The following is a 27077-nucleotide window of genomic DNA, read 5'->3' as shown; positions in this document are numbered from 1 at the left end:
CCCCAGTCTGGTGTCCATGTTGTTCTTCTATGTAATCATACCCAGTAGGTAAATCCATCAATAGTATTCTCAATCACCTCTATTCCATAATCACCTCTGTAAGACATTAGAGTCCTTAAGGTGACCCCAAGTGTTGGACTAACACCCTCACAGAGATCCTCAGCATTCACCATCAACTACCTTTGGGAGACTGTTAGGCCACCCCCTGCCTCAGGCTCCAGCATACCCTCCTGATGACTCACTATGTCTCTAGTGTACATAGGGTTACCAAGGGGAAGAGCTCTGGGCAGGGAAGATCTGTGGACCATCAACCGTGGCTCCCAAGATTTCATAGTGTGACTCCCTTACACTCAACGGTCCAACATGGAGACAACGGGAGGGCCAAATCCTCACCATGGCCTTTAGTTTCATCTTCTGCCCACCCAAGAAGGCAGTGATGAACAATGGAACAAAGAGGTCTCATGGGAGCTCCTCAAGAGCATGGATAGCTGCAGGCTCATCACTCAGCAGACTCCATGCAGCGAGCTCTAGCAGTGTGGCTAGCACCTTTTGGTCCATCGACATGAACCTGCTTTAGGGTGAGGAACATTAACAAATCCTGAGAAGATTTTCACAGTCTCTTGCCTGCCACCAAAGACAGCAATAAATGAAATATGTATTGAACAAATATATGGTGAATCAAACAACCACTTCAGGAGACCTCTACTATAGACATGGAATAGAAATAGACTTGTATGTGTGTATAAATGTCTGTGTTTGTGTGTGTGTGTGTGTCTGTCTGTGTGTGTATACACACACATATATATTTAGATAAGATAAAATGCCATTTGAAATCAGCTGTAAGTCAGCAGAAGGCAATGTCGACCACCCAGGCACCTGCCTCCCAATGGTTTGTGTCAAAAGGATACAAACCAATCAGAAAGGAAGATGCAAATCTATACAGAAGCCACATCCTCATCATTACTTAGAAACAGATAATGCCAAATCTTTAGTAGTGAGTAGAAGGAGAAAAGGCATGAAATCCCAGCACAAGATCTGTCATGCTCTCATCACTAGGCTTTGTGGCAAGCAAAGACAGACCAAGAAAAACTGCAAGAGACACAGAGAAAGGAAGAGGCAAGGGGCTTAAAGTTGGTCTGAAACTACAGTTAAAATGACTGAGCCCAGACTAAGTCTAAAGAAATGCCAAAAAGGTGTCCCAGATAATAAGAGCAGGGACTATAGGGAAGGACCTCTAAAATATGTGTAATTTAAAGAGGTAGAGATGATCATAGAATGCAGTCTTTGGGTTGGGTGCAGTGGCTCACGCCTGTAATCCCATCACTTTAGGAGGCCCGAGGCAGGAGGACCACTGAGCCCAGGAGTTTCAGACCAGCCTAGGCAATATAGTGAGACCTCGTCTCTACGAAAACTTAAAACAGTGGCCGAGTGTGGTGGTGTGCGCCTGTGGTCCCAGCTACTCGGGAGGCTGAGGTGGGAGGGTCGCTGGAGCCCAGGAGGCAGAAGTTGCAGTGAGCCGAGATCACACCCCTGCACTCCAGCCTGGGAGACAGAGCGAGACTCTATCTCAAAAAAAAAATAAAATAAAATAAAATAAAATAAAAGTAGCCTTTGAAGTACAGCTTCTAGGGAAGAGTAAGGGCAAACAGAAAGGGAGAAGCATGCTTTGCCACTTTGGTAATGACGGGGAAAAGAAACAAAAGGGGAAAATGAAGAATCTTGCAAGACATAAGAGAACCACAGAATCAGAGCACTCATAACTTCTTTGTCCGCTACCAAAACAAGCAAACGAAATCAGTAAATTTCAGGCCTGAATTTTTGTACACTGACAGAAAATAGCACCATTAAAATAGGGATCCGGTAAAACAATCCAATATCATAAAAATGAACAAAAGGAAGGATAATTCCTTACAAAAACATTCCAGAAAGAGAAAAAGAGCAGAAGACAAAATTTCACACATATTAAACAACCATGAAACAGAAGGAAACTGTACGTCAACCCTCCAAACAGAATTAATTCCATTCAAACAAGCATTTGAGGATATAAAGCCTGCCGTGAATTAGAATACTATTTAAAACTCTAAACTCACAAATGGGCTGAGAAAAACGTCTGAAGTAATGATTTGATATCCAGCTCAACCGATCCTTCACTAATATCACAGCTTATAGGAAAACAGACAGGAACTTCGGAAATTACATACCCATCAGCCCTTCCTGAGGACTCCACTAGAGCAAGGGTCTGCAAACCATGGCCCATTGGTTGGAATATTTACTATATGGCTCTTTACAGAAAACGTTTGCTAACTTATATTCTAAAGGGTAAACTGGGATTGTGATTCCACAGGTAATGACAGGAAAATCTTCCCTACAACATCTGATGGCGAGCATTTGGTATCTAATACTAAAATGAAGGTGGAGCAAGGAAAACGACTAACATGCATTTATTTTATATTGTGGAAAAAAAGAAATAGTGCAAGTAAAATAAGAGAAGTGAGAGAGAGAGAAAAAAAAGAGAATAAACTTTTTGTTTCATAAGGCAGTAGATGAGTGTTAAAAGGAGACTGGGAGTTAAAAACAAACTGGTGGACCAGATAGTAAAATGTTCAATAAGAAAGCAGGTGCTAAAAATAATTTTTTTAATGACAAAGTTTACACGCTAACATTAAAATTGAAAATCCACAGTGAAGATATAATACTTAGGAATATTTATGCACCAAATAACATAGCAACCACCTTTGTAATGCCAAAAGGTATGGAGACATCGAAGCAAAATAATAATAGGAGATTTAATACATGGCAAGTCTCAGTACAAGGCAAATCCAGTGGTACAATAAAGAGACCTATACCGAAAATGTAAACAACACAATTAATAAGATACATTGTGTGTGTGTATACACACATAGGCATACGTACACACACATAAATCTACACCTTGGAAATAAAGAATATACCACCTTGTCAAAAGCTGATGGCACGTTAACAAAACGTGATCATAATTACCTCACAGTGAAGACCTCGCTAATTTCCATAAAGTAGAAATATTACAACCAACCCTCTGCAATCACGATGCAACAAAAGTAGAACTTACTAACACAAACTGAAAGCGCAAAGGCTCTTCTACCTGGAAAAAATGTTAAGCCTTCTATTAAGCAAATGTCGAGATAAAGAGGAGATACAAACTCAAGTTACAGAAATATTTAAGAAGAGTGATAATGAGAGCTTACATATGAGAATCTGTAGAAGATATTTAAAGCAGTGATTGGAAGCAGATTCAGAGCACTAAATACTCTCATCAATGAAAATGAACGAATAAAATTAAACAAATTAAAGCATTGCCTCAAAAATCTAATAAAAGAACAACCCGGGAAACCAAAAGAAACACACATAAAGAAATAACATCAAAGCAGAAATTGCCGGGCTTAGCGGCTCACACCTGTAATCCAACCACTTTGAGAGGCTGAGGCGGGAGGATCACTTGAGGCCAGGAGTTTGAGACCAGCCTGGGCAACATAAGGAGACCCTGCCTCTACAGTAATAATAATAATAATAATAATGATTCATTAGCTGGGCGTGATGGAACATGCCTGTAGTCCTACTTACTGAGGAGGCGGAGGTGGGACGATTGCTTGAGCCCAAGAGCTCAAGGCTACAGTGAGCTATGATCACAACGCTGCACTCCAGACTGAGTGATCCAGGGAGACTCGGTCACTAAAATGAATGAATGAATGAATGAATGAATGAATAAATAAATACATACATAAGCAGATAATAATAAGATACATAGTAGAAAAACAATGTGTGTATATTTATTAAATCAAAATCCTGCGTTTTTTTTAATGGACAAACTCACTAGGTAGATTAATGAAGGAAGAAAGGGGGAGAGCACAAATATACAAAATAATAAATGACAAATGATAATCATTTAAACAGAAAAAATTACGTTACTTTTCAAACCTGTGTATAAAGAAATTAAAAATACACATGAAATAAATAATTTCCTAGGAAAATACAGATTATCAAGATTTTTACTCTAATGCTGGAAGGCTTAAATTGGCCAATTTTCACAGAAAAAAATAGAAAAAGTTATTAAGGAATAACTCCCAAGAAGCACCTGGCTCAGATGCTATTACAGGTCAATTCTACTAAACCTTCAAAGATCAGATAGTACCAGAGCGCCAATGCTCTATAAATTATTCAACAGCATTATAAAGGCAATTTTCACAACTCCCTTTGTGAAGCAAGTGTGACATGGATAGATAAGTGTAGATGCAAAAATGCTAGATAAAATATTCGCAAACAACATCCAACAACATATTTAAAAAATCATAATATACTTTGGCAAAGTGGGATTTATCCCATCAATACAGATTGGTTCAATATTAGAAAGTACCTTGATATCATCCACCATATTAATACACTTAAAGACAAATATCATATGGTTATCACCACAGATGTTGAAAAAGCCTTTGGAAAAATTCAACACCTCTTTATGTTAAAAAATAGAAAAGCCTTAAGAAAACAGGCACCATGGGATGCTTTCTTAACATGATAAAACATATATACCTAAGTCCTAATGCTAGTAACTTATTTAATGGGTTGGGGGGGCGGCACTCAAAGTTTTCCCTTGGGATCAGGAACAAGGAAAGCATGTCTACTACCTCACACCTATTCAATCTTGCATTACAAGTATTAGTCAACTGACCAGAGAAATCGATCATTTTCCTAGGAATGAATAAGAAGAACTAAAAAGCACAGCAAAGGAAACAATCAACAAAATGAAATGGCAGCTTACACACTGGGAGCAAATACTTGCGAAACATATATATGAATAAGGGGTTAACGTCCAAATTTTGTAAGGAAATCATACAACTCCATAGCAGAAAAACAATCAAATTTAAACAATGGGCAAGGGACCTGAATAGACATTTCTCCAAAGAAGACATACACACTGACTGACAGGTATATGAAAAAGTGCTCAACATCATTAATCATCAGGAAAATGCAGATAAAAGCTACTATGAGGCAACACCATACAACCATTAGCATAGCTATTATCAAAAAGCCAAGAGATGGCAAACATTGCCGAGTGTGTGGAGAAAAGGGAACCCTTGTACACTGCTGATGGGAATGTAGATAGGGACAACCATTATGGAAAACAGTATGGAGGTACTAAAGAAATAGATTTTTTTTTCTGTTTTAGAAATAAAATGGTAGTTCCACATTTTTCTATTTTAGAAAAAAAATATGGTAGTGAAAAACAGAACTATCATATGACCCAGCAACTCCTTTTCTGGGTATCTACTTAAAGGAAATAAAATAACCACCTTTTAAAAGTAGCTGATCTTTGAAAAGTATCTGAACTCCCATGTTCACTGCAGCATTAATCACAATAGCCAAGATACGGAAACAACCTAGGTGTCCATCAAGGGACAGATGGATACAGAAAATGCGCTGTATATATACACTTTAAAAAGGAGATCTTGCCATTTGCCAAAACATGGATGAATCTGGAGGACATTATGCTATGACAATGAAATAATAGTGAAATAATCCAGATACAGAAAGAGAAATATTGCATGATCTCACTTCTACGTGGAATCTTAAAAAATAAAAGTAAAACAAAACTCAAATATACAGAGATACAGAATAAAGCAGTGGTTATCAGGGTCGGGGTGGGGAAGAGGGGATGGGAGGAGGAAAGGGGGAGATGTAGGTCAGAGGATGCAAAGTAGCAGATATGTAGGATGAAAGAGACTAGAGATCTAGTGCACAACATGCTGGAATACAGTTTGTACAATTGTACTATTAAATATGATGTGGGATTTCTGCTAAATGAACAGATTTTAGCGCCTCCTGCTACCAAAACCAAAAATGGGTCACTATGTGACATAATGGGTATGTTAATTTGTTCCACTACAGTAACCATTTTACTATCTATACGTGTCCCATGACACCGTGTTGTATACCTTACATATACACAATGAAACTTACTTTTTACAAAGAGAAGTAAAGCCATCTCTATGTGCAGATGATATTATAGTATACCTGAAAAACCCTATAGAAACAATGATAAATCAACTGAACCAGTAAAACAAGTCATTAAGGTAGCAAAACATAAAATTAACATACAAAAAATCAGCAGTCTTTTAATACACACACACACAAAAATAAGCAGCTGGAGGACACATTCACAGACAAAGCCCCATATACACTAGCAACAAGGATTAAAGTTCAGGAGTAAACTTGATAACAACATTTATACAAGAAAACTTTTAAAATATGCCTGAATGACACCACAGGAGACTTGAACAAATGGAAACACATACGCTATCTGAGATGGTCTGAGTGTTTGTGTACCCCCAAAATTATGATCTTGAAATTTTACCCGCAAGGTGATGCCATTAGGAGGTGGGGCCTTTTAAGAGGCGACTAGGTCATAAGGGTGGAGCCCATATGAATGGGATTAGTTCTCTCATAAAAGAGGCTCCAGAGAGCTGCCTTGTCCCTTCCACCATGTTGAGGATAAAATTAGAAAGTACCATCGATGAGGAAGAGGGCCCTCACCAGACAGCAAATCAGCCAGCATCTTTATCTTGGACTTGTCAGTCTCCAGACCTGCAAGAAATAAATTTCTGTTGTTTATAAACTACCTAGTCTATGGTATTTTGTAATAGCAGCCCAAACAGACTAAGTCACTGTCCTAGATGGAATAATTCAGCATTAAAAAGATGGCAGTTCTTTCTAAATTGGTGTATAAATTTAATTCAGTCTCAAAAACGCCAGCACACACTTTTATGCATTTAGGCAAATTGATAATAAAGTTAATATATTTTTGAAAACATGCAAGCATAGCCAGGAAACACGTGAAAAAGAAAATCTATGAGAGGGGACTTACGATATCAGCCAGAAAAGCACACTATAAAGCCTCTGTAATTACGACATTGGGGCACTGGTGCAAGAATAGACTAATAGCCCAGTGGACTAGAATAGAAAACTCAGAAATACAAGCAAATCATATGAAAGTTAGTACATGATAAAGATGGCACATAAACTCTCTAGGGCAAAGATGGACATTTAATAAATGGTCCTGGAACAACTGAGACGTCTGGAAAAATAAAGGTAGATCCATATAACACAGCAGGCACAAGAATAAACTGCAAATGGGTTAGAGATCTAAACATATCAAATGAAACCATGTAAGTTCTTGAAGAAAACATGGCAGTGGCCGGGGGAGGGGGGTGGCTCACGCCTATAATCCCAGCACTTTGGGAGGCTGAGGCGGGTGGATCGCCTGAGGTCCGGAGTTTGAGACCAGCCTGGCCAACATGGTGAAACCCCGTCTCTACTAAAAATACGAAAATGAGCCAGGCCAGGTGGCGGGCGGCTGTAATCCCAGCTACTCCAGAGGCTGAGACAGGAGAATTGCTTGAACCTGGGAGGCAGAGGTTGCAGTGAGCCGAGATCGCGCCACTGCACTCCAGCCTGGACGACAGAGCGAGACTCCATGTCAACCAAAGAAAAGAAAGAGAAAGAAAAGAAAACAAAACAAAACATGGCAGAACCCCACTGTAGGGAAAGGCTTTCTAACTAGGATTCAAATTCCGGAGGCAATGAAAGAAAAAAATAATCAATCGATTTGACCACATAAGGATAAACAAAAGTGATGCAAATGCATCATAAATAAATCAAAAGGCAACTGACAAATTGGTATAAAGTACTTGCAGCACATATCGCAGACAACTGGATAATATTCCAAATATATAGAGAACTCTTAAATATTGAGGGATGAAGGACCCCAACAGCAATGGAAATAAGGGGGAAAGATATGAACAGATAATTCCAACAAAAAGTATAAAAACAGTCCTCAAATATATGATAAGTGTCAAAACTTGCTCATAGTTAGACAAAGGTATATTACAGAAACCGTGAGACACCATTTCTCACCTAACCCGTAGAGAAAAGTTTCAAAAGTAAGGCAACATGTTCTGTTAGTGAGGCTGTGAGGAAGTTGTCATTCTCATATATTGCTAATGGAAATGAAAACCAGTACAATCCTTCTGGAGAGAAACTTGGAAACACCTAAGAAAACTACACGTGCACTTAACTTTTGGCCCAATAATCCTACTAGTGGGACTATATCTTGAAGGTACATTTCTACCAATACAAAAAAAAAAAAAAAATCATGTCCAGGGTTATTCGCGGGAGTAACGTCTGTAACTGTAAAATCTTGGAAGGAATTTAAAAGCCCATACAGGCCAGGCACCATGGCTCATGCCTGTAATCTCAGCACTTTGGAGACCAAGGCGGGAGGATCACTGGAGGCCAGGAGATCCAGAACAGTCTGGGCAACATAGCGAGGCCCCGTATCGGCAAAAAAAAAAAAAAAAAAAAAAAAAAAAAATTGTCTTTAATTAGCCAGGCATGGTGGCACACACCTGTAGTCCTAGCCACTTGGGAAGCTGAGGCAGTTGTGAATTGCTTGAGCCCAGGAGTTTGAGGTTACCATGAGCTATGATTGTGCCACTGCACTTCAGTCAGCCTGGGTTATAGAGCGAGAGCTGGTTTCTGTATTAAAAACAAAATGCCCAAACAGGCGACTGGTTGAATAAACTATGTGTGGCACAGCCACACAATGGAGTACAATGCAGCTGTAAAAAGGAACGATGAAGATCTCTGTGAAACAATATGGAGTCATTTCCAAGAATGCTGTTAAGTAGGAAAGGCAAAGTGCAAGGGAACATGTATAGTATGCTATCCTTCGTGTAAGAAGGGAATATGAGAAAGCATGTATGTATCTGCTCATTTGGGCAAAATAAATACAGGAAAGGTTAAACCAGAAACCAAAGGGACTGATTACCCTACAGGGAGGGCCAGGGAAAGAAGTGGAAAGAAATGGGGAATGGGAACAGGGTAGAAGGGATGACGAAGGAATGACACTTCTCCGAGTATAGGTTTTTGTATAACCCTGACTCTTTGGATCATAGTAATGTTGCACATACCCAAAATATGAATTAAAAATTAAAATCAACCAGGATATTGGGGTGAGGGTACCCCAAATCAAACAGAAACAGGTTCAACTAACAATACTACAAATGAGTGTCTTAACCACGCTGAAGGTGAGAGGAAGAAAAGATCTAAGATACATAACTTTGGAGAGTAGTATTTTGACTATATCCTCTAAGGCCAAAGACAAAAACAACTGTACAAAAATATAAGTTATTAATATGTTTGCAACAGGGGCATTTGTTAGCAATTCAGATGATAATTTATGTATCTACTGACCAGAAATAAACAGGTATGTAAACTGTTTGATAATGAAAGCCAGGTCGGAGAACGAATCTACAAATAAGTCTAGAATGATTGGAACTGAAAGTATCAATACAAGCTCTTTTTTTTTTTTTTTTGAGACGGAGTCTCGCTCTGTCGCCCAGGCTGGAGTGCAGTGGCGCAATCTCGGCTCACTGCAAGCTCCGCCTCCCGGGTTCACGCCATTCTCCTGCCTCAGCCTCTCCGAGTAGCTGGGACTACAGGCGCCCGCCACCACGCCTGGCTAATTTTTTTGTACTTTTTTTTAGTAGAGATGGGGTTTCACCGTGGTCTCGATCTCCTGACCTCGTGATCCGCCCGCCTCAGCCTCCCAAACTGCTGGGATTACAAGTGTGAGCCACCGCGCCCGGCCGCGCTCCTGGCTTTTAATAGCTGTGCATACACATAGATACCAAAATAAATGTAGATGTGTCTACAAGCATGGGTATATACATACATTATTTCCTACCCCTCTCCACAGAGAGAGCCTTAGCAGCAATGAAACACCATTAATAATGAACACACACCGAGATACCGGTTGGTTAATGTCATTCCCCAAGAAAGGGAACTGGGGCTCCTTGTAGCAGTTGTTTTCATCCAGGGTTATAAGGGGTGTACGTGTGTGAGGGGAGGGGGGCACACACATGATGAATCTGAATATCTTATTGTGCCAGAAAAATGTACCAAAAAAGGATAGAGTCATATCAAAAGACCACAGAACCAACCAAAATGAGTTCCCAATGGCCAAGGCTAGAACAGTTCAAAGAACAAAATAATGATATAATTAGACTAAATTTTTATTTTATTTTATTGCAAGTTGCGGGATACATGTGCAGGATGTGCAGGTTCATTACACAGGTAAACCTGCGCCCTGGTGGGTTGCTGCACCCATCAACCCATCACCTAGGTATTAAGCCTGGCATGTATAACATAATTATTCAAGAGTCCATACTGAGATAAACTGAAGAAATAAATAAATGAGGGAGTAAAGATAGCTCTTCCTTACAGAGGAATTCCAATTAATAAATGTAGCAGAAATTAGGAAAACAGAAAATCGCCATTAGGTAATATTTGCTGTAGGCAAGATCCCCAGACAGATTTTAACAGTAGTGGGTCAAAGTCTGCAAAGAAACAGGAATATAAGAGGATCTATTGTGTTTTTTCTTAAAGAACTTTTCACACTATATTTATTACTAACAAAGAAGAAAATAGTAGCATTACACTGAGGCAGCATAACTCCCACCACTTTAACCAAGTGATCAAGGTGAGCACCACCAGTAATACAACTTATGGATGTCATGTACCCCTGATATGATCCACATAGAAGGGAACGAAATCACGTTTGCGGTAATGTCACATAAGACCTAAAATTAGAGGCCCAATTATATGGATGCCTTGACATCTGGGGTAGAACAGGAGGACCCTGAATGGCCTCACCGCAAGTTATCTTCCCTATTGGGTTCCCAGGGAGAAAGGACCCCTGGCCAAAGTACGCTCCTTATTATCATGTTGAACAGACACAGTGCCTGCTTATCTCTGGGTAGCATGTTTCAGGTCCCCACCAGCCTGCAGAATTATTCAAGCAAGCCAATCGTCCTCCCCTGAACCAACGGTCACTTCATCCTCTGGTTACTACAAAGACTTCCCCTGAAAGCCCCTGCTTGTTCACTCTCTTCCAGAGTGTGACACAGTGTGGCTCTACCTGGCGTGAGGTGCCCTCCTCTCTCCGGTTGTGAGTAAATGTTACTAATAAATTGCTGTGGATTCCGTCTGTCCAGTATAGGGTACCATGTGTTCAGCCGCCCCCATAACACTAGGGTGGGAATCCCTCCCTCACCACTGGGAAAGGGAGGAGACTAAAACAGGTGTGCTTGCTACAAATGCACAACTTCAATCTAATCGTAAGAAAACATGAGACAAACACAAATTGAGAGACATTCCACAAAACACCTGACTGGTATCTCCAAAAGTGTCAGGGCTGTGGAAGACCGATAAAGACTGAGGAAAGGTCAGCCTGGAGGAGACTAAGGAGAAATGAGGACCAAATGCAATGAAGTGTTCTGGATAAGATCCTAGAATAGAAAAAGGACATCAGTGAGATAACTGGTGAAATTCACATAAAATCTGTAGATTAGTTAATAGTACTACATCAATGTTAACTGCTGGTAATTAACATCGATGTAGTAATGTTAATTAGTACATCAACGTCATGTAGTAGTTAGTTTTGGTAGTTTATCTATGGTTATATAAGATGTTAACATTAGGGAAATTCAGGCGAGGGCTCTCTGTATAATCATTTTTGTAACTTTTCTCTAAGTCTAAAATTATTTCAGAGTAAAGAATTTTAAAAGACAAAATCAGTGGCTAAAGGGCTGGCAACCTATAAACCACATTGCTTAACAATAACCAATTGAAACATAGTCAGAAGGATGCATACAAAGAGGGATACATGCGCATACCACATCATTCATTAAAAAGATTGTAAGAGATGAAAGCCCAGTCATCTTCAACACATAGGTGAATATGTATTTACTCTTCAGATGAAGAAAGCATTTTTAAGCATAAAAGGAATGAAACACAATAGAAAGAAAAATATCTATACAATCCAATATCTACAATTTAAAGCCCGCCATATCAAAATTAACCATAAACAAAACTAAGATGCAAAAGAGAAACATAACTTTTTGAAGAAGAAGAGAAAACCCCCCTGAGGAATTGTAAAGAGAGAGGATGAAGTGATTCGCCATACAATTGAAGCTAATCACACGTGAAGATAAGGGATACATAGAGAGTGGAGTGGAGAGTGGACCACTGAGCAATCCGGCTGGATTTGCCTTTCCTATGAATCCCTAAACCTTGACCTTAGGTAATGTAGGCCAAAAAAAGGCCTAGTTTATATAAAATTTATAGAAGGGCCGGGCGCGGTGGCTCAGGCCTGTAATCCCAGCACTTTGGAAGGCCGAGGCAGGCGGATCACCTGAGGTCGGGAGTTAGAGACCAGCCTAACCAATATGCAGAAACCCCCTCTCTACTAAAAATACAAAAATTAGCCTGGCATGATGGCGCATGCCTGTAATCCCAGGTACTTGGGAGGCTGAGGCAGGAGAATCGCTTGAACCCGGGAGGTGGAGCGTGTGGTGAGCCGAGATCGCGACATTAAGCTCGAGCCTGGGCAACAAGAGCCAAACTCCGTCTCAAAAAAAAAAAAGCGAAAAAGAAAAGAAAGGAAATTTATAGAAAAGATATTGTTGTAATTTACCTAATTGGAAGAAGACTTGGAACCAACCTGGGAGCTACACTTTCCCTCAGAATCTTGCCACAAACAAGACGCAATCTTGTGGGTGGGGCCCAGCGTCTTAAGGGTTCCTTCTCAAAGCAGTGGGGAGAGGACTCCAATTGGCTCAGCTTGGTCAGGTGACCTCCTTTGACCAATCATCTCCATATTGGGAGGCGGAGCCAGATTCCTGTCCCTCCCCTTCCTGGAGCTCGGGGGACGGGGAGCAGGGAAGGAGAAGGGGTTTCGAGAAACCTAGGGTGGGAGAGTGGGAGGGGCAGGAAGGAGTGTGGGACGGGCGGGCGGGAGTGTGTGACGTGGAAAGGGAGGGGTGTTCTGATTACAAGCCTGCCCCACCTGCTGATTTCGTCTTAGGTGAAAAGTGAGGCACAATGCCATTGTGTCTGGCCTGGGCACTGGCCAGCCAGGGTTTCTTTTCTTTTTCTTTCTTTCTTTTTTCCTCTTTTCCTTTTTTTTTTTTTTTTTGAGACGGAGTCTCGCTCTGTTGCCCAGGCTGGAGTGCACTGGCGGGATCCCATCTCATGCAACCTCTGCCTCCCGGGTTCAAGCGATTCTCCTACCTCAGCCTCCCGAGTAGCTGGCATTACAGGCGCCTGCCACCACGCCCGGCTAGTTTTTCTATTTTCAGTGGAGACGGGGTTTTACCATGTTAGCCAGGATGGTCTCCCTCTCTTGACCTCGTAATCTGCCCGACTCGGCCTCACAAAGTGCTGGGATTACAGGCGTGAGCCACCGCGCCCAGCCCCAGCGAAGGTTTCTACCAGGCCTCGTCTCAACACAGACAGTTAAAAGCTCAGATTTAGTGGACGTGTAGCAGGGGATGCTTACTTAAAAAACGAGTGGCCACTTGATGGCAAAAGGCTGTCAGATGTTAGTGTCTCTGGTTCTCTGATATATTAAAGAAGGAACTGAGTCCTGACCAAAGATAGGAAAAATGTGTTGTCCTCTGCAGTGAAGCCAATAGAGCATTTACACTGATGCCGGTCAAAGGCGGCACAAAGGAGAAAACTTCCACCCATCGAATAATACTATCAATCGCAAAGCAGCCAATATTTGTTTGAATGTCCAACCCTCAGCCCGCACTCCTGATTCCACTTCTTCCCTATTTGATTTTTCCCCCCACAGTCATCTTCTGGAATACAATATATTTTACTCGTATGCTGTTTTTGTTTTTTATTGTCTGTCTCCCATGGTGGAAAAATACAAATTCCAGAAGGGCGAATATCTTTCTCTGTTGCTCATTAATGTATCCTAACTGCCTGTAACAATGCCTGCTTCAGTGGATACTTTGAATGAATAAATGGATTTTTCTCCAGCCACACTAGCCTCCTTTTTGTTGCTCTAACACTAGCTCAGCAAGCATACTCGCATACCGCTAAGTGTTTTTCTGTAACAGCCTGGCCTTAGATATCCCTATAGCTACCTTCCTTCCTTAGTGTACATCTCTGATCACCTTATCAGACATGTGGTACTTTTCTTCATGACAGTTAGCATGTCACTGTGTTGTTTTTATGTTTTGTTTTGTTGTTTTCTTTTACTCTAATTACAGGTAAAGAAGCAGATCAGCTATGTCTGTTTCAATTTTTGCAGTACAGTGTCATCTTTCAGTAGATGGGGTAATGGGCATCAGGTATCTTAGGACTGAATCTGTGGCATTACCACTTTGTAGCTAAATAACCTTGGCCAGGTAAACTCTTCCAAGCTTTTATTATCCATCTTTAAACTGGGAATAGTAATAAATTTAACCTCATAAGGCTGTGATGGCATTTCATTAAGATAGTCTATATTCAGTCATGCACCACATAATGACTTTTTGTTCAGTGATAGACCACATATATGATGGTGGCCCCATCATATCATAAGGTGATATGTGCAGATTCCTGTTCCGATACCATCCTAGCAAACTACATTGCTGGTTCACCTTGCCTCTTCACAGATGGCTGGGGTGGGAGCTGAACTTTCACCCTAGCCCCCCCAAGAACATTTCCAATAAAAAACGGGTCACCAATTCACAACACTTTGTTACCTTAGAGGTGGGGTCGGGGAGTATAGGCACAGTTCTTTGCTAGGCTTCAGGGAAAGGGCAACTGGATGGCTGACTCAATGTCTTGTTGCTGCAGTGTGGTGGGGCAGAAGCCTAGGTCCCCACTGGTCTCTGAGAACATCAGGGGAAGGAGGGGGAAAGGAGACTGCCAACAAACCCTGCCTCCCACCACCTGATTCCATCTTGATGATGGGTGGACGAGGTGGCACAGCTCTCCACAGGGCCTAGCTTGCACAGAATGCCTGAGGGGGAAAGCAGAGTCTCGATTAGCCCCACCTCACACCACTTCATTGAGTTTGGATGAGTGTAAAGGTTCAACTTTCCACTGGGCATCACTGACACCAGAGATGGGGATAAATGGAATGCTTACTAGCCCCAACTTGGACTGCCTTGTTCAGTGTTACTGATGTCAGGTGAAGGTGAAGGCTCATCTTGCTGCTGGACACCACTGACACTACCCTGACAGGTGAATTGGATCAGCACCATCTGCCTCAGAGAGGCAGCATAGAAGATAAGTTTCCTTCTTGTTCCCTGAAACCTCGGGGGGTGGGGGAGGTAAGGTTTTTCCATTGTTGTCTGTCTAGTGTAGGGGAGGGGAATTTGTCACAAAGGTTTTTCAGTTTTTAGATCACCTTTCTTCTGGTCTTTTGGCAGAGGAAATAGGCTTTTCTTGGAGCTTTGTGCCTGCCATTGTTGGTGGTTCTGGACTGGGGGCTTCTGCGGTGCCCTGTCTGGGATATTGGGTGGAAACAGAAAAACCAAGGGAATGCGCTGCCTGTGTTCTTGCTCGAGTCCTGAGAGCACGAGTCAATCTGCTTTCCCCTTTCCACATTTCAGAGTTTTCTTTGCTGGTTTGCTGTTATATTCAGGGTGTTCTGATGTAGAGGGATCATCTGGGAGGAAAGGGCAAACTCCGGCTTGGCCAGAACCGGAGGTCTCTAGGATGTTTATTTTTGAGAATTTTATTTTGACGTCTCTTGTGGGCCTACCAAGATCTGACCATCTCTTGATCAATCTATTGGTTGCAGAGCAAGCAGTTCCTCGATTAGTAGATATAATCATAAACTTGCCTTCGTGATCTTTTTCTTCTTCCTGAACTTCCTGATTTCTGAACTCCTATGACTCATGATGCATTCTCAATAAAATCGGCCATATTAAATTCATTTTCTAAGCTTTCGTGTTTCCAAGTATGCCTATTTAACTCTCTGAGACATATTTATTTATTTTCTTATATTTGTTTCTCTCAGCAGTGACCAAACACTAGTTGCAAACTGGTAAGTTTTCCTTACACAAGACTTTTTTACAAGTCAGAGTCTGAAAGGTCTGGCCTGACTTGCAGATGGAATCTATATGAATGAAAAGGACACCTCTATGGAAGATACTGGTAAACTTTTTTGTCAGCTTAGAGCCTGTTGTCCTGGCTTTGCTCACAAGGTTTGACACTGAAAGACTGTGAAACCTTCTGAATGTGAAATAGTGTATTGGAAATGTTTCTTTGTTTAATCAATTCCATAGGTTGGGGGTCGTGCCATTCTAAAGTAAATAAGAAAGGAGACTATTTTCTGAAGAATAGAAAAGGCGCATATTAAAATCATTACACTGACCAAGTACCCACTCTCAGGCATCTTCTTACAGTGACTTCTTAATACAGGCCAATATCTCTGATGAATACCGATGCAAAAATCCTCAATTAAATACTGGCAAACCCAACTCAACAATACATCAGAAAGATCATTCATCATGACCAAGTGGGATTTATCCCTGGGATGCGAGGATGGTTCAACATATGCAACTCAATCAATGTGACACATCACATCAACAGAATGAAAGATGAAAACCATATGATTATTTCAATTGATGCTGAAAAAGCATTTGATAAAATCCAACACTCCTTCCTGATAAAATTCCTCAACAAACTGGGTATGGAAGGAACATACCTCAACATAATAAAAGTCATATACAACAGACTGACAGCTAGTATCCTACTGAATGGGGAAAAAGTGAAAGCCTTTCCTCTAAGATCTGGAACATGACAAGGATGCCCACATTCACCACTGTTATTCAACATACTAAGGGAAGTCTTTGCTCGAGCAATCAGATAAGAGAAAGAAGTAAAGAGCATCCACACCGGAAAGGAAGAAGCCAAATTACCTTTGTTTGCTGATGATACGATCTTATATTTAGAAAAACCTTAAGACTCCACCAGAAAACTATTAGAACTGATCAACCAATTTAGTAAAGTTGCAGGATACAAAATCAACCTACAAAAATCACTAGCATTTATATATGCCAATAGCGAACACCCTGAAAAAGAAATCAAAATTAATCTCACTTACAATAGACACAAATAAAATTAAATACCTCGGAATTAACCAAAGAAGTGAAAGATCTCCACAATGAAAACTATGAGACATTCATGAAAGAAATCGAAGAGGACACAATAATGGAAAGTTATTCCCCGTTCATGCATTGGAAGAATCAATATTGTTTAAATGTCCATCATACTCAAAGCAATCCACAGATTCGATGCAATCCCTACAAAAACACCAGTGACCTTCTTTACAGAAATAGGAAAAGCAATCCTAAAATGTATATAGTACCACAAAAGACCCAGAATAGCCAAAGCTGTCCTGAGCAAAAAAGAACAACACTGGAGGAATCACATTACCTGACTTCAAATTAAACTACAGAGCTATAGTAACCAAATCAGCAAGGTACTGACATTAAAACAGACCCATAGGCCAATGAGACAGAATAGGCAACCCAGGAACAAATCCACACACCTACAGTGAACTCATTTTTGACAAAGGTGCCAAGAACATACATTGGGAAAAGGACAGTCTCTTCAATAAATGGCACTGGTGCTGGGAAAACTGGGTATCCCTACGGAGAAGAATGAAACTTGACCCTTATCTCTCATCTTATATAAAAATCAAATCAGAATGGATTAAAGACGTAAATCTGAGATGTCAGCCCATGAAACTTCTACAAGAAAACACCGGGGAAACGCTCCAGGATACTATTTTGGGCAAAAATTTCTCGAGTAATGCCCGAGAAGCACTGTCATCCAAAGCAAAAATGGACAAATGGGATCATGCACGACTAGTTAAAAAGCTTCTGCACAGCAAAGGAAACAACCACTAAAGTGAAGACACAACCCACAAAATGGGAAAGAATGTTTGCAAACTACCCATCTGAGAAGGAATTAATAACCAGTATAATAAACAAGGAGCTCAAACAACTCTATTGGAGAAAATCTAATAATCCGGTTAGAGAATGGGCAAAAGATTTGAATACACATTTCTCAAAAGAAGACGTACAAATGGCAAACAGGCAGATGAAGTGGTGCTCAATATCACTGATCTTCAGAGCAATGCAAATCACAGCCACGATGAGATATCTTCTCACCCCAGTTAAAATGTCTTATATCCAAAAGACAGGCAATAACAAATGCTGATGAGGGTGTGGAGAAAAGGGAACCCTCGTACACTGTTGGTGGGAATGAAATTAGTACAACGACTATGGAGAACACTTTGCAGGTTCCTCCAAAAACTAAAATTTGAGCTACTATATGATCCACCAATCCAACTGCTGAGTATATACCCAAAAGAAAGGAAATCAGTATATGCAAGAGATATCTGCACTCCTGTTTGTTGCAGCGCTGTTTACAATAGCAACATGTGGAAGCAACCTAAGTGTCCATCAACAGATGAGTGGATAAAGCAAATGTGCTACATATACCCGATGGAGTACTATTCAGTCGTAAAAAGAATGAGATCCAGTCATCTGCAACAACGTGGATGGAATTGGAGATCTTTACGTTGAGTGAAATAAGCCAGGCACAGATAGACAAACATCGCATGTTCTCATGTATTTGTAGGACCTGAAAATCAAAACGATTGATCTCGTGCACATAGAGAGTAGAAGGATGGTTACCAGAGGCTGGGAAGGGTAGTGTGGAGGCAGGGGGTGGGTGGGGATGGTTAATGGATACAAAAAAATACAGAAAGAATGAATAAGGTGGGATACCCCAGCATGTTGCCTAAAGTCAGTAATAGTTGAATTGTACATTTTAAAGTACCTAAGAGGATACAGATTGTTTGTAACACACATGACAAATGCTTGAGGGGATGTGATGTGATTAGTACACATTGCATGCCTGTTCCAACATATCTCATATACCCCATAAATATATACACCTACTATGTACCCACAAAAATGTAAAAATGAAAAAAAATTAAAAGAACTTCAGGGTAATGAACTAGGAGATCTGGCAGTAAAGATAACTAAACAGCAAAACATTCAAGGTACTGCGTGACTTTGTTCGGCCACTTAGACAAAAATGAGAGAAGAGAGAAATGCTTTAAAGATGGAATTTGTAAATTAAAAGATAGGAAGAAGGTAAATATGTTGAAATATTTCACCCTAGCCATGTAAAGAATGAAAAAGCGTGTTTAGGAGTGCAAACTAAAGACATGGCCAAGTGACCACTTTGCTAATGAGATCACCATGGATAGAAGGGAAACAGGTGCTATTCAGTAAGACAAAGACCACTGGAGGAAGGCCCTGACAGCATTTCAGAGTTTTCCAGGCTGCTCCTCCAGTCACATGCCCAGTGCATAATGCGAAGGCAAAGTTTCCAGAGAGACGCCCACGGGACCTCAACACCTGCTGCCCCGTGCTGCTTTAAGTGTCTGCTCCCCGCACCTTCGTGCAGCACTCCTCGGCTGTCCCAGCCACAGTTCAAGGGGGGCCGGGCGCTGAACAGGCTGCCGGTCTGGAAGGCTCAAGCGGTGGACCTTGGCGGCATCCAAATGGTGCTAATTCTGCAGGTGCACAGCATTCACGAGCTATGGGTCCGTGACGGCCTCCACCTAGATTTCGCAGAATGTTGCAGACAGCCTGAGGACCCATGTAGAGACCTGCCACAGGGGCAGAGCTGCCAGAGAGAGTCCCCATCAGGCCAGTACCTGATGGGTCTGTGGGAACAAGTCAGTTGCAGAGAGTCCCAATTCGGGTAATGTCTAGTAGAGGCGTGGGAGCTGGACTGCTACTAAGATTCCAGAATTTCAGAGCTACTGGCATTTAATGATACCCTGGGAGAGCTGGAGGAACAAGACTCCAACCTGTGAGAGCTGCTGGGTGGACTGAGCCTAGCAAAGCCATAGAGGCATGGCTGCCTGAGAATCTGGGGGCCCAATCCCTGCCTCAGAAGGCAGAACTTGAACATTATTCTCAAGCCTCAAAATTTAATGTTGTTTGCTCTGATGGGTTTTGGACTTTCTTAGGATCAGTTATGCCTTTTCTCTTGCCTATCTCTCCCTCTTGGAATGAGAATGTCTATCCTACGCCTGTCCCACCACTGTATTCTGGGAATAGACAACTTGTTGTGATTTCACAGACTCAGAGCTAGAGGAAATTTGCCTCAGTCTGGATCCTGCCTTGAGTCTCACCCATCTCTAATTTAGATGAGACTCTGGACTTTGGGTGCCGGAGTGAGTTAAGACTTTGGATGTTAAGACTGGGATGGAATTAATGTATTTTGCATGTGAGAAGGACATAAATTTGGGGGGCCAGGGGCAGGATGCAACGGTTGGTTTGAACGTGTCCCCCAAAAAGCATGTGTTGGAAACTTAATCCTCAGTGCAACACTGTTGGGAGGTTGGGCCTAATGGGAGGTGTTTAGGTCATGAGGGTTGCACCTTGATGAATGGATTAATACCAATTATAAAAGGGCTTGAGTCTATGAGTTTGATCTCTTGCTTTCTCTCACTTGTGCACTCTAGCCCTCCCACCTTCTGCCATTGGATGACACAGCAAGAAGGCTCTCATCAGATGCAAGCCCCCCCACCTTGCACTTCCCAGCCTCCAGAACTGTAAGATATAAATTGCTGTTCTTTATAAACCACCCAGTGATACAGTTTGGCTCTGTGTCCCCACCCAAGTCTCACGTTGAATTGTAGTCCTCACGTGTGGAGGGAGGGACCTAGTGGGAGGTGACTGGATCATGGGGGCGGTTTTCCCCGTGCTGTTCTCATCATAGTGATGGAGTTCCCGTGAGAGCTGATGGTTTTAAAGTGTGGCGCTTCCTCGCTCTCTCTCTCTCGCCTGCCATCATGTAAGACATGCCTTGCTTCCCCTTTGCCTTCTCCCATGATTGTAAGTTTCTTGAGCCCTCCCCAGCCATGTGGAACTGTGAGTCAATTGAACCTTTTCTGTTTATAAATTACCGAGTCTCAGGTAGTATTTTTATAGCAGTGTGAGAACAGACTAACATACCCAGTGTTGGGTGTTCTCTTATAACAGCACAAAATGGACAAGGACAGGTATCTCAGGGTTCACTTTGCCCTCATCCTCAGGACAATGGAAAACACTCAGCCTGGGCCCTTGCCACCTACCAGCTCTAACTGAAAGTGAGTCTGCTGGGTGTCCTGTGGGTTGGAGTGGGAGAGGGGGCCCAGAACCCTTCATGCCCTGTGAGATCCTGAGGCCAAGGATTGGCACTGACCAATTCACCCACGGTGTGGCATGTGGGAAGTGACCTGTCACCACTGTCTTCACATGGTGTTTGTGAGGAGAATCTGTGAGATCTGGAGCTGGGGTTCAGAGAAAATTGAGGGGATCTGTCAAAGAAGGCAAGAGTAGGCCTCAGACCATTTTGTCAGGCTCACGTGAGCAGGTGGAGTTTTCAAAATAAGTCCTTTCCCGAAGGGCATAGTGAGGAGAGCCCTGGGAGCCAGAAGAGACTCTACTTCCTGTTCTTAGTGCCCCCTGAGTTTGCTACCAACACCCAGGGAGCTGTTTCCAATTGAGTCACCCCTGCAGAGCAAGCTAACTATAGTCAGGAGACCTGGAACCCAGGTACTTGTAGCTACGGACATGGGGGAACTCTGAGGGCCTGCTGCATGCCATGCTCTGTGCTTGCTGCATTACATTACATTTTCTTCCTCCATGTGTTCCTCATAACGGGATTCTGGTAGGCAGAATTACCAGCTTCTTGGCCTGTCTTAGGTTGCTGAGACTTAATGAGTTGTAGAAGCTTGTCAGGGTTCATTCAGATGCTACATGAAATTGCCAGCATTAGAACTGAGCTCTATTGGATGGGCATGATTTCACCACACATAGTTTTAATAAACTCTTGCGTATCACATATTCTTAAGGAAGGAAAAAGTTGTAAAACTATCTGAAAATAACTGAATGACAGAAAAAAAAGTTCAGTCCATCTCAGAGAGGGCATATTAGAGACAGACATGGAAAGTATAAAGGAAATAGGAAAGATAATTTAGCGGCCACTGGAATGAGAGTAGAAAAAAAGAATCACACCTTTTTCCTTTTAAAGTATTGAATGTACATAGATGCTATCTGTTTGTCAGAGTCAGACTTATAACCCCAAAAGTCTCAGGACAGATCAGTTTGCAAGAGGAAGGGAGTGATAAAAGGGACCGATATGCAGTGCATCGACCAGAAATTTCTATAATTGTCCATCCCTTAACAGCAATCCCTTCTTGTGTCTCTATGCCCCGAGAGAGGACATCCAACCCCTGAGAGAGCAGAAGATAAGTCTGCACATTGAGAGTCTGAACATTCTAAATGATGGAATTGTAATATGAAAATCACACACCTACACAGATAGGGGTAAATCTCAAGTCAAGAGTTATTATAATCTTTCTTTAAAAAAAAAAACACCATACCATGAACACTTCTTAAAATAAAAATATTTATGTGTTTTTTTGTTAATTTGCTATTACGTATTTTCAAGTGTTTCTCTCAAGAAATTTTCCTAATTAAAAAATACTAAACATTATAAATGTATATTTAGAAGATGAAATCATTCTACGTCTTCCATCTATATGATCCCACCTAAAAATATTTATGTGTTTTTTTGTTAATTTGCTATTACATATTTTCAAGTGTTTCTCTCAAGAAATTTTCCTAATTAAAAAATACTAAACATTATAAATGTATATTTAGAAGATGAAATCATTCTACATCTTCCATCTATATGATCCCATCACTGTGACCCATACATATTCAATGTAAAAAGATTGGTGTATATTTTTCAGATGTGTGTCTCTTTGGGTAATATGTCTACCTACCTGTCATAGTCTGTTTTCTACTGCTATAACAGAATGCACAGGGTGGGCAATTTATAAAGAAGACAATTTTATTTGGCTCACTGTTCTGGCGGCTGGGAAGTCTCAAGAGCATGGCACCAGTATCTGGCAGGGGACGTTGAAGGTGTCACATGGTGATAGAGTGTGTGAGACAAAGAGAAAATGGGGTTTGGACTTAGCCTTTTATCAGGAGCCCACTGCCATGATAACTAACACAGTCTCACAATAATGGCATTAATCCATTCGTGAGGGCAGAGCCCTCATGACCTAATCTGTTCTGAAAGGTCCTACCTCTCAACATTGTTACAACAGCAATTAAGTATCCAACACATGAACTTTGAAGGACATATTCAAAGCACAGCACTACCTTAAACATTTTTTTAAGTATTTGTTTGTAGGTTCTTTTTAAAATTTGCAGTCACATAAATAACTTTATTCAAATTGGCTTCATTACTTACTTGGACATCAGATTTTCATTTCTTCAATTAGTGTGGTTTTGTGGCAAGCCAAAGTCTCACTAACACAGGCCTCCATAACAACTGTTTCAGTTCTGACTCAGTGGTGAACTTAAATATTAAAAACTGGGTGGAGCCAAGATGGCCGAATAGGAACAGCTCCAGTCTACGGCTCCCAGCGTGAGCGACGCAGCAGACGGGTGATTTCTGCATTTCCAACTGAGGTACTGAGTTCAAATCACAGGGGAGTGCCAGACAGTGGGTGCAGGACAGTGGGTGCAGTGCACCATGCGTGAGCCGAAGCAGGGCGAGGCAACGCCTCACCTGGGAAGCACAAGGGGTCAGGGAATTCCCTTTCCTAGTCAAAGAAAGGGGTGACAGAGGCCACCTGGAAAATCGGGTTACTCCCACCCTAATACTGCGCTTTTCCGACGGGCTTCACAAACGGCACACCAGGAGATTATATCCCACACCTGGCTCAGAGGGTCCTATGCCCACGGAGCCCCGCTCATTGCTAGCACAGCAGTCTGAGATCAAACAGCAAAGAGGCAGCAAGGCTGGGGGAGGGGCGCCCGCCATTGCTCAGGCTTGAGTAGGTAAACAAAGCGGCTGGGAAGCTCGAACTGGGTGGAGCCCACCACAGCTCAAGGAGGCCTGCTGCCTCTGTAGGCTCCACCTCCGGGGGCAGGGCACAGACAAACAAAAGGCAGCAATAACCTCTGCAGACTTAAATGTCCCTGTCTGACAGCTTTGAAGAGAGTAGTGGTTCTCCCAGCACGCAGCTTGAGATCTGAGAACAGGCAGACTGCCTCCTCAAGTGGGTCCCTGACCCCCGAGTAGCCTAACTGGGAGGCACCCCCCAGTAGGGGCAGACTGACACCTCACACGGCCGGGTACTCCTCTGAGACAAAACTTCCAGAGGAACGATCAGACAGCAGCATTTGCGGTTCACCAATATCCGCTGTTCTGCAGCCACCGCTGCTGATACCCAGGCAAACAGGGTCTGGAGTAGACCTCCAGTAAACTCCAACAGACCTGCAGCTGAGGGTCCTGGCTGTTAGAAGGAAAACTAACAAACAGAAAGGATATCCACACCAAAAACCCATCTGTACCTCACCATCATCAAAGACCAAAGGTAGATAAAACCACAAAGATGGGGAAAAAACAGAGCAGTAAAACCGGAAACTCTAAAAATCAGAGCATCTCTCCTCCTCCAAAGGAGCGCAGCTCCTCACCAGCAACAGGACGAAGCTGGATGGGGAATGACTTTGACGAGTTGAGAGAGGAAGGCTTGAGAAGATCAAACTACTCTGAGCTAAAGGAGGAAGTTTGAACCAATGGCAAAGAAGTTAAAAACGTTGAAAAACATTAGACGAATGGATAACTATAATAATCAATGCAGAGAAGTCCTTAAAGGACCTGATGGAGCTGAAAACCACGGCACAAGAACTACGTGACGAATGCACAAGCCTCAGTAACCGATGCGATCAACTGTAAGAAAGGGTATCAGCAATGGAAGATGAAATGAATGAAATGAAGCGTGAAGAGAAGTTTAGAGAAAACAGAATAAAAAGAAACTAACAAAACCTCCAAGAAATATGGGACTATGTGAAACGACCAATTCTACGTCTAATTGGTGTACCTGAAAGTGACGGGGAGAATGGAACCAAGTTGGAAAACACTCTGCAGGATATTATCCAGGAGAACTTCCCCAATCTAGCAAGGCAGGGCAACATTCAAATTCAGGAAATACAGAGAATGTCACAAAGATACTCCTCGAGAAGAGCAACTCCAAGACACATAATTGTCAGATTCACCAAAGTTGAAATGAAGGAAAAAATGTTAAGGGCAGCCAGAGAGAAAGGTCGGGCTACCCACAAAGGGAAGCCCATCAGACTAACAGCTGAACTCTCGGCAGAAACTCTACAAGCCAAAAGAGAGTGGGGGCCTATATTCAACATTCTTAAAGAAAAGAATTTTCAACCCAGAATGTCATATCCAGCCAAACTAAGCTTCATAAGTGAAGGAGAAATAAAATACTTTACAGACAAGCAAATGCTGAGAGATTTTGTCACCACCAGGCCTGCCCTAAAAGAGCTCCTGAAGGAAGCACTATACATGGAAAGGAACAACCGGTACCAGCCACTGCCAAAACATGCCAAATTGTAAAGGCCATTGAGGCTGGGAAGAAACTGCATCAACTAACGAGCAAAATAACCAGCTAACATCATAATGACAGGATCAGATTCACACATAACAATATGAACCTTAAATGTAAATGGGCTAAATGCTCCAATTAAAAGACACAGACTGGCAAATTGGATAAAGAGTCAAGACCCATCAGTGTGCTGTATTCAGGAAACCCATCTCACGTGCAGAGACACACATAGGCTCAAAATAAAGGGATGGAGGACGATCTACCAAGCAAATGGAAAACAAAAAAAGGCAGAGGTTGCAATCCTAGTCTCTGATAAAACAGACTTTAAACCAACAAAGATCAAAAGAGACAAAGAAGGCCATTACATGATGGTAAAGGGGTCAATTCAACAAGAAGAGCTAACTATCCTAAATATATATGCACCCAATACGGGAGCACCCAGATTCATAAAGCAAGTCCTTAGTGACCTACAAAGAGACTTAGACTCCCAAACAATAATAATGGGAGACTTCAACACCCTACTGTCAACATTAGACAGATCAACAAGACAGAAAGTTCACAAGGATATCCAGGAACTGAACTCAGCTCTGCACCAAGCAGACCTAATAAACATCTACAGAACTCTCCACCCCAAATCAACAGAATATACACTCTTTTCAGCACCACATCACACCTATTCCAAAACTGACCACACAGTTGGAAGTAAAGCACTCCTCAGCAAATGTAAAAGAGCAGAAATTATAACAAACTCTCTCAGACCACAGTGCAATCAAACCGGAACTAAGGATTAAGCAACTCACTCAAAACCGCTCAACTACATGGAAACTGAACAACCTGCTCCTGAGTGACTACTGAGTACATAACGAAATGAAGGCAGAAATATAGATGTTCTTTGAAACCAACAAGAACAAAGACACAACATACCAGAATCTCTGGGACACATTCAAAGCAGTGTGTAGAGGGAAATTTATAGCACTAAATGCCCACAAGAGAAAGCAGGAAAGATCTAAAATTGACACCCTAACATCACAATTAAAAGAACTAGAGAAGCAAGAGCAAACACATTCAAAAGCTAGCAGAAGGCTAGAAAGAACTAAGACCAGAGCAGAACTGAAGGAGATAGAGACACAAAAAAACCCTTCAAAAAATCAATGAATACAGGAGCTGGTTTTTTGAAAAGATCAACAAAATTGATAGACCGCTAGCAAGACTAATAAAGAAGAGAGAAGAATCAAATAGACACAGTCAAAAATGACAAAGGGGATATCACCACCGATCCCACAGAAATACAAACTACCATCAGAGAATACTATAAACACCTCTACGCAAATAAACTAGAAAATCTAGAAGAAATGGATAAATTCCTTGACACATACACTCTCCCAAGACTAAACAAGGAAGAAGTTGAATCTCTGAAGAGACCAATAACAGGCTCCGAAATTGAGGGAATAATTAATAGCTTACCAACCAAAAAAAGTCCAGGACCAGATGGATTCACAGCCCAATTCTATCAGAGGTACAAGGAGGAGTTGGTACCATTCCTTCTGAAACTATTCCAGTCAATAGAAAAAGAGGGAATCCCCCCTAACTCATTTTATGAGGCCGGCATCATCCTGATACCAAAGCCTGGCAGAGACGCAACAAAAAAAGAGAATTTTAGACCAATGTCCTTGATGAACATTGATGCAAAAATCCTCAATAAAAT

The 27077-nt window shown here is 41.8% G+C and overlaps 2 protein-coding genes across 3 annotated transcripts in view; both read right to left on the bottom strand.

Annotated features, from left to right (window-relative positions):
* LOC100598965 (nuclear RNA export factor 2) overlaps positions 1-3625 on the bottom strand; it is a 38364-nt gene extending 34739 nt beyond the window's left edge. The window contains exon 1 of the mRNA XM_030807081.1: positions 3601-3625. The gene's annotated coding sequence lies outside the window, so the exon portion shown is untranslated. The remainder of the gene's footprint in view (positions 1-3600) is intronic.
* The window catches only part of LOC100599308 (T-complex protein 11 X-linked protein 2), a 39268-nt gene continuing 15812 nt past the window's right edge, over positions 3622-27077 (bottom strand). Inside the window, exons 7-8 of one of the 2 annotated variants that reach the window (XR_004028724.1) lie at positions 6540-6615; positions 3622-3708 (exon numbers count right to left, since the gene is read on the bottom strand). Coding sequence is in view for 1 of the 2 variants with exons in the window: in XM_030807082.1 (XP_030662942.1) it covers positions 6603-6615 (13 nt within the window). In the remaining variant the exon portion in view is untranslated. Of the gene's footprint in view, positions 3709-6510; positions 6616-27077 lie in introns of those variants that run through there. The other variant, XM_030807082.1, reaches the window with a different exon arrangement.

This window comes from Nomascus leucogenys, chromosome X, assembly GCF_006542625.1.
Source record: "Nomascus leucogenys isolate Asia chromosome X, Asia_NLE_v1, whole genome shotgun sequence".
Lineage (NCBI taxonomy): Eukaryota > Metazoa > Chordata > Mammalia > Primates > Hylobatidae > Nomascus > Nomascus leucogenys.
Note: the sequence above shows the minus strand (reverse complement) of the source record. Positions and strands in the feature narration are given on the sequence as shown.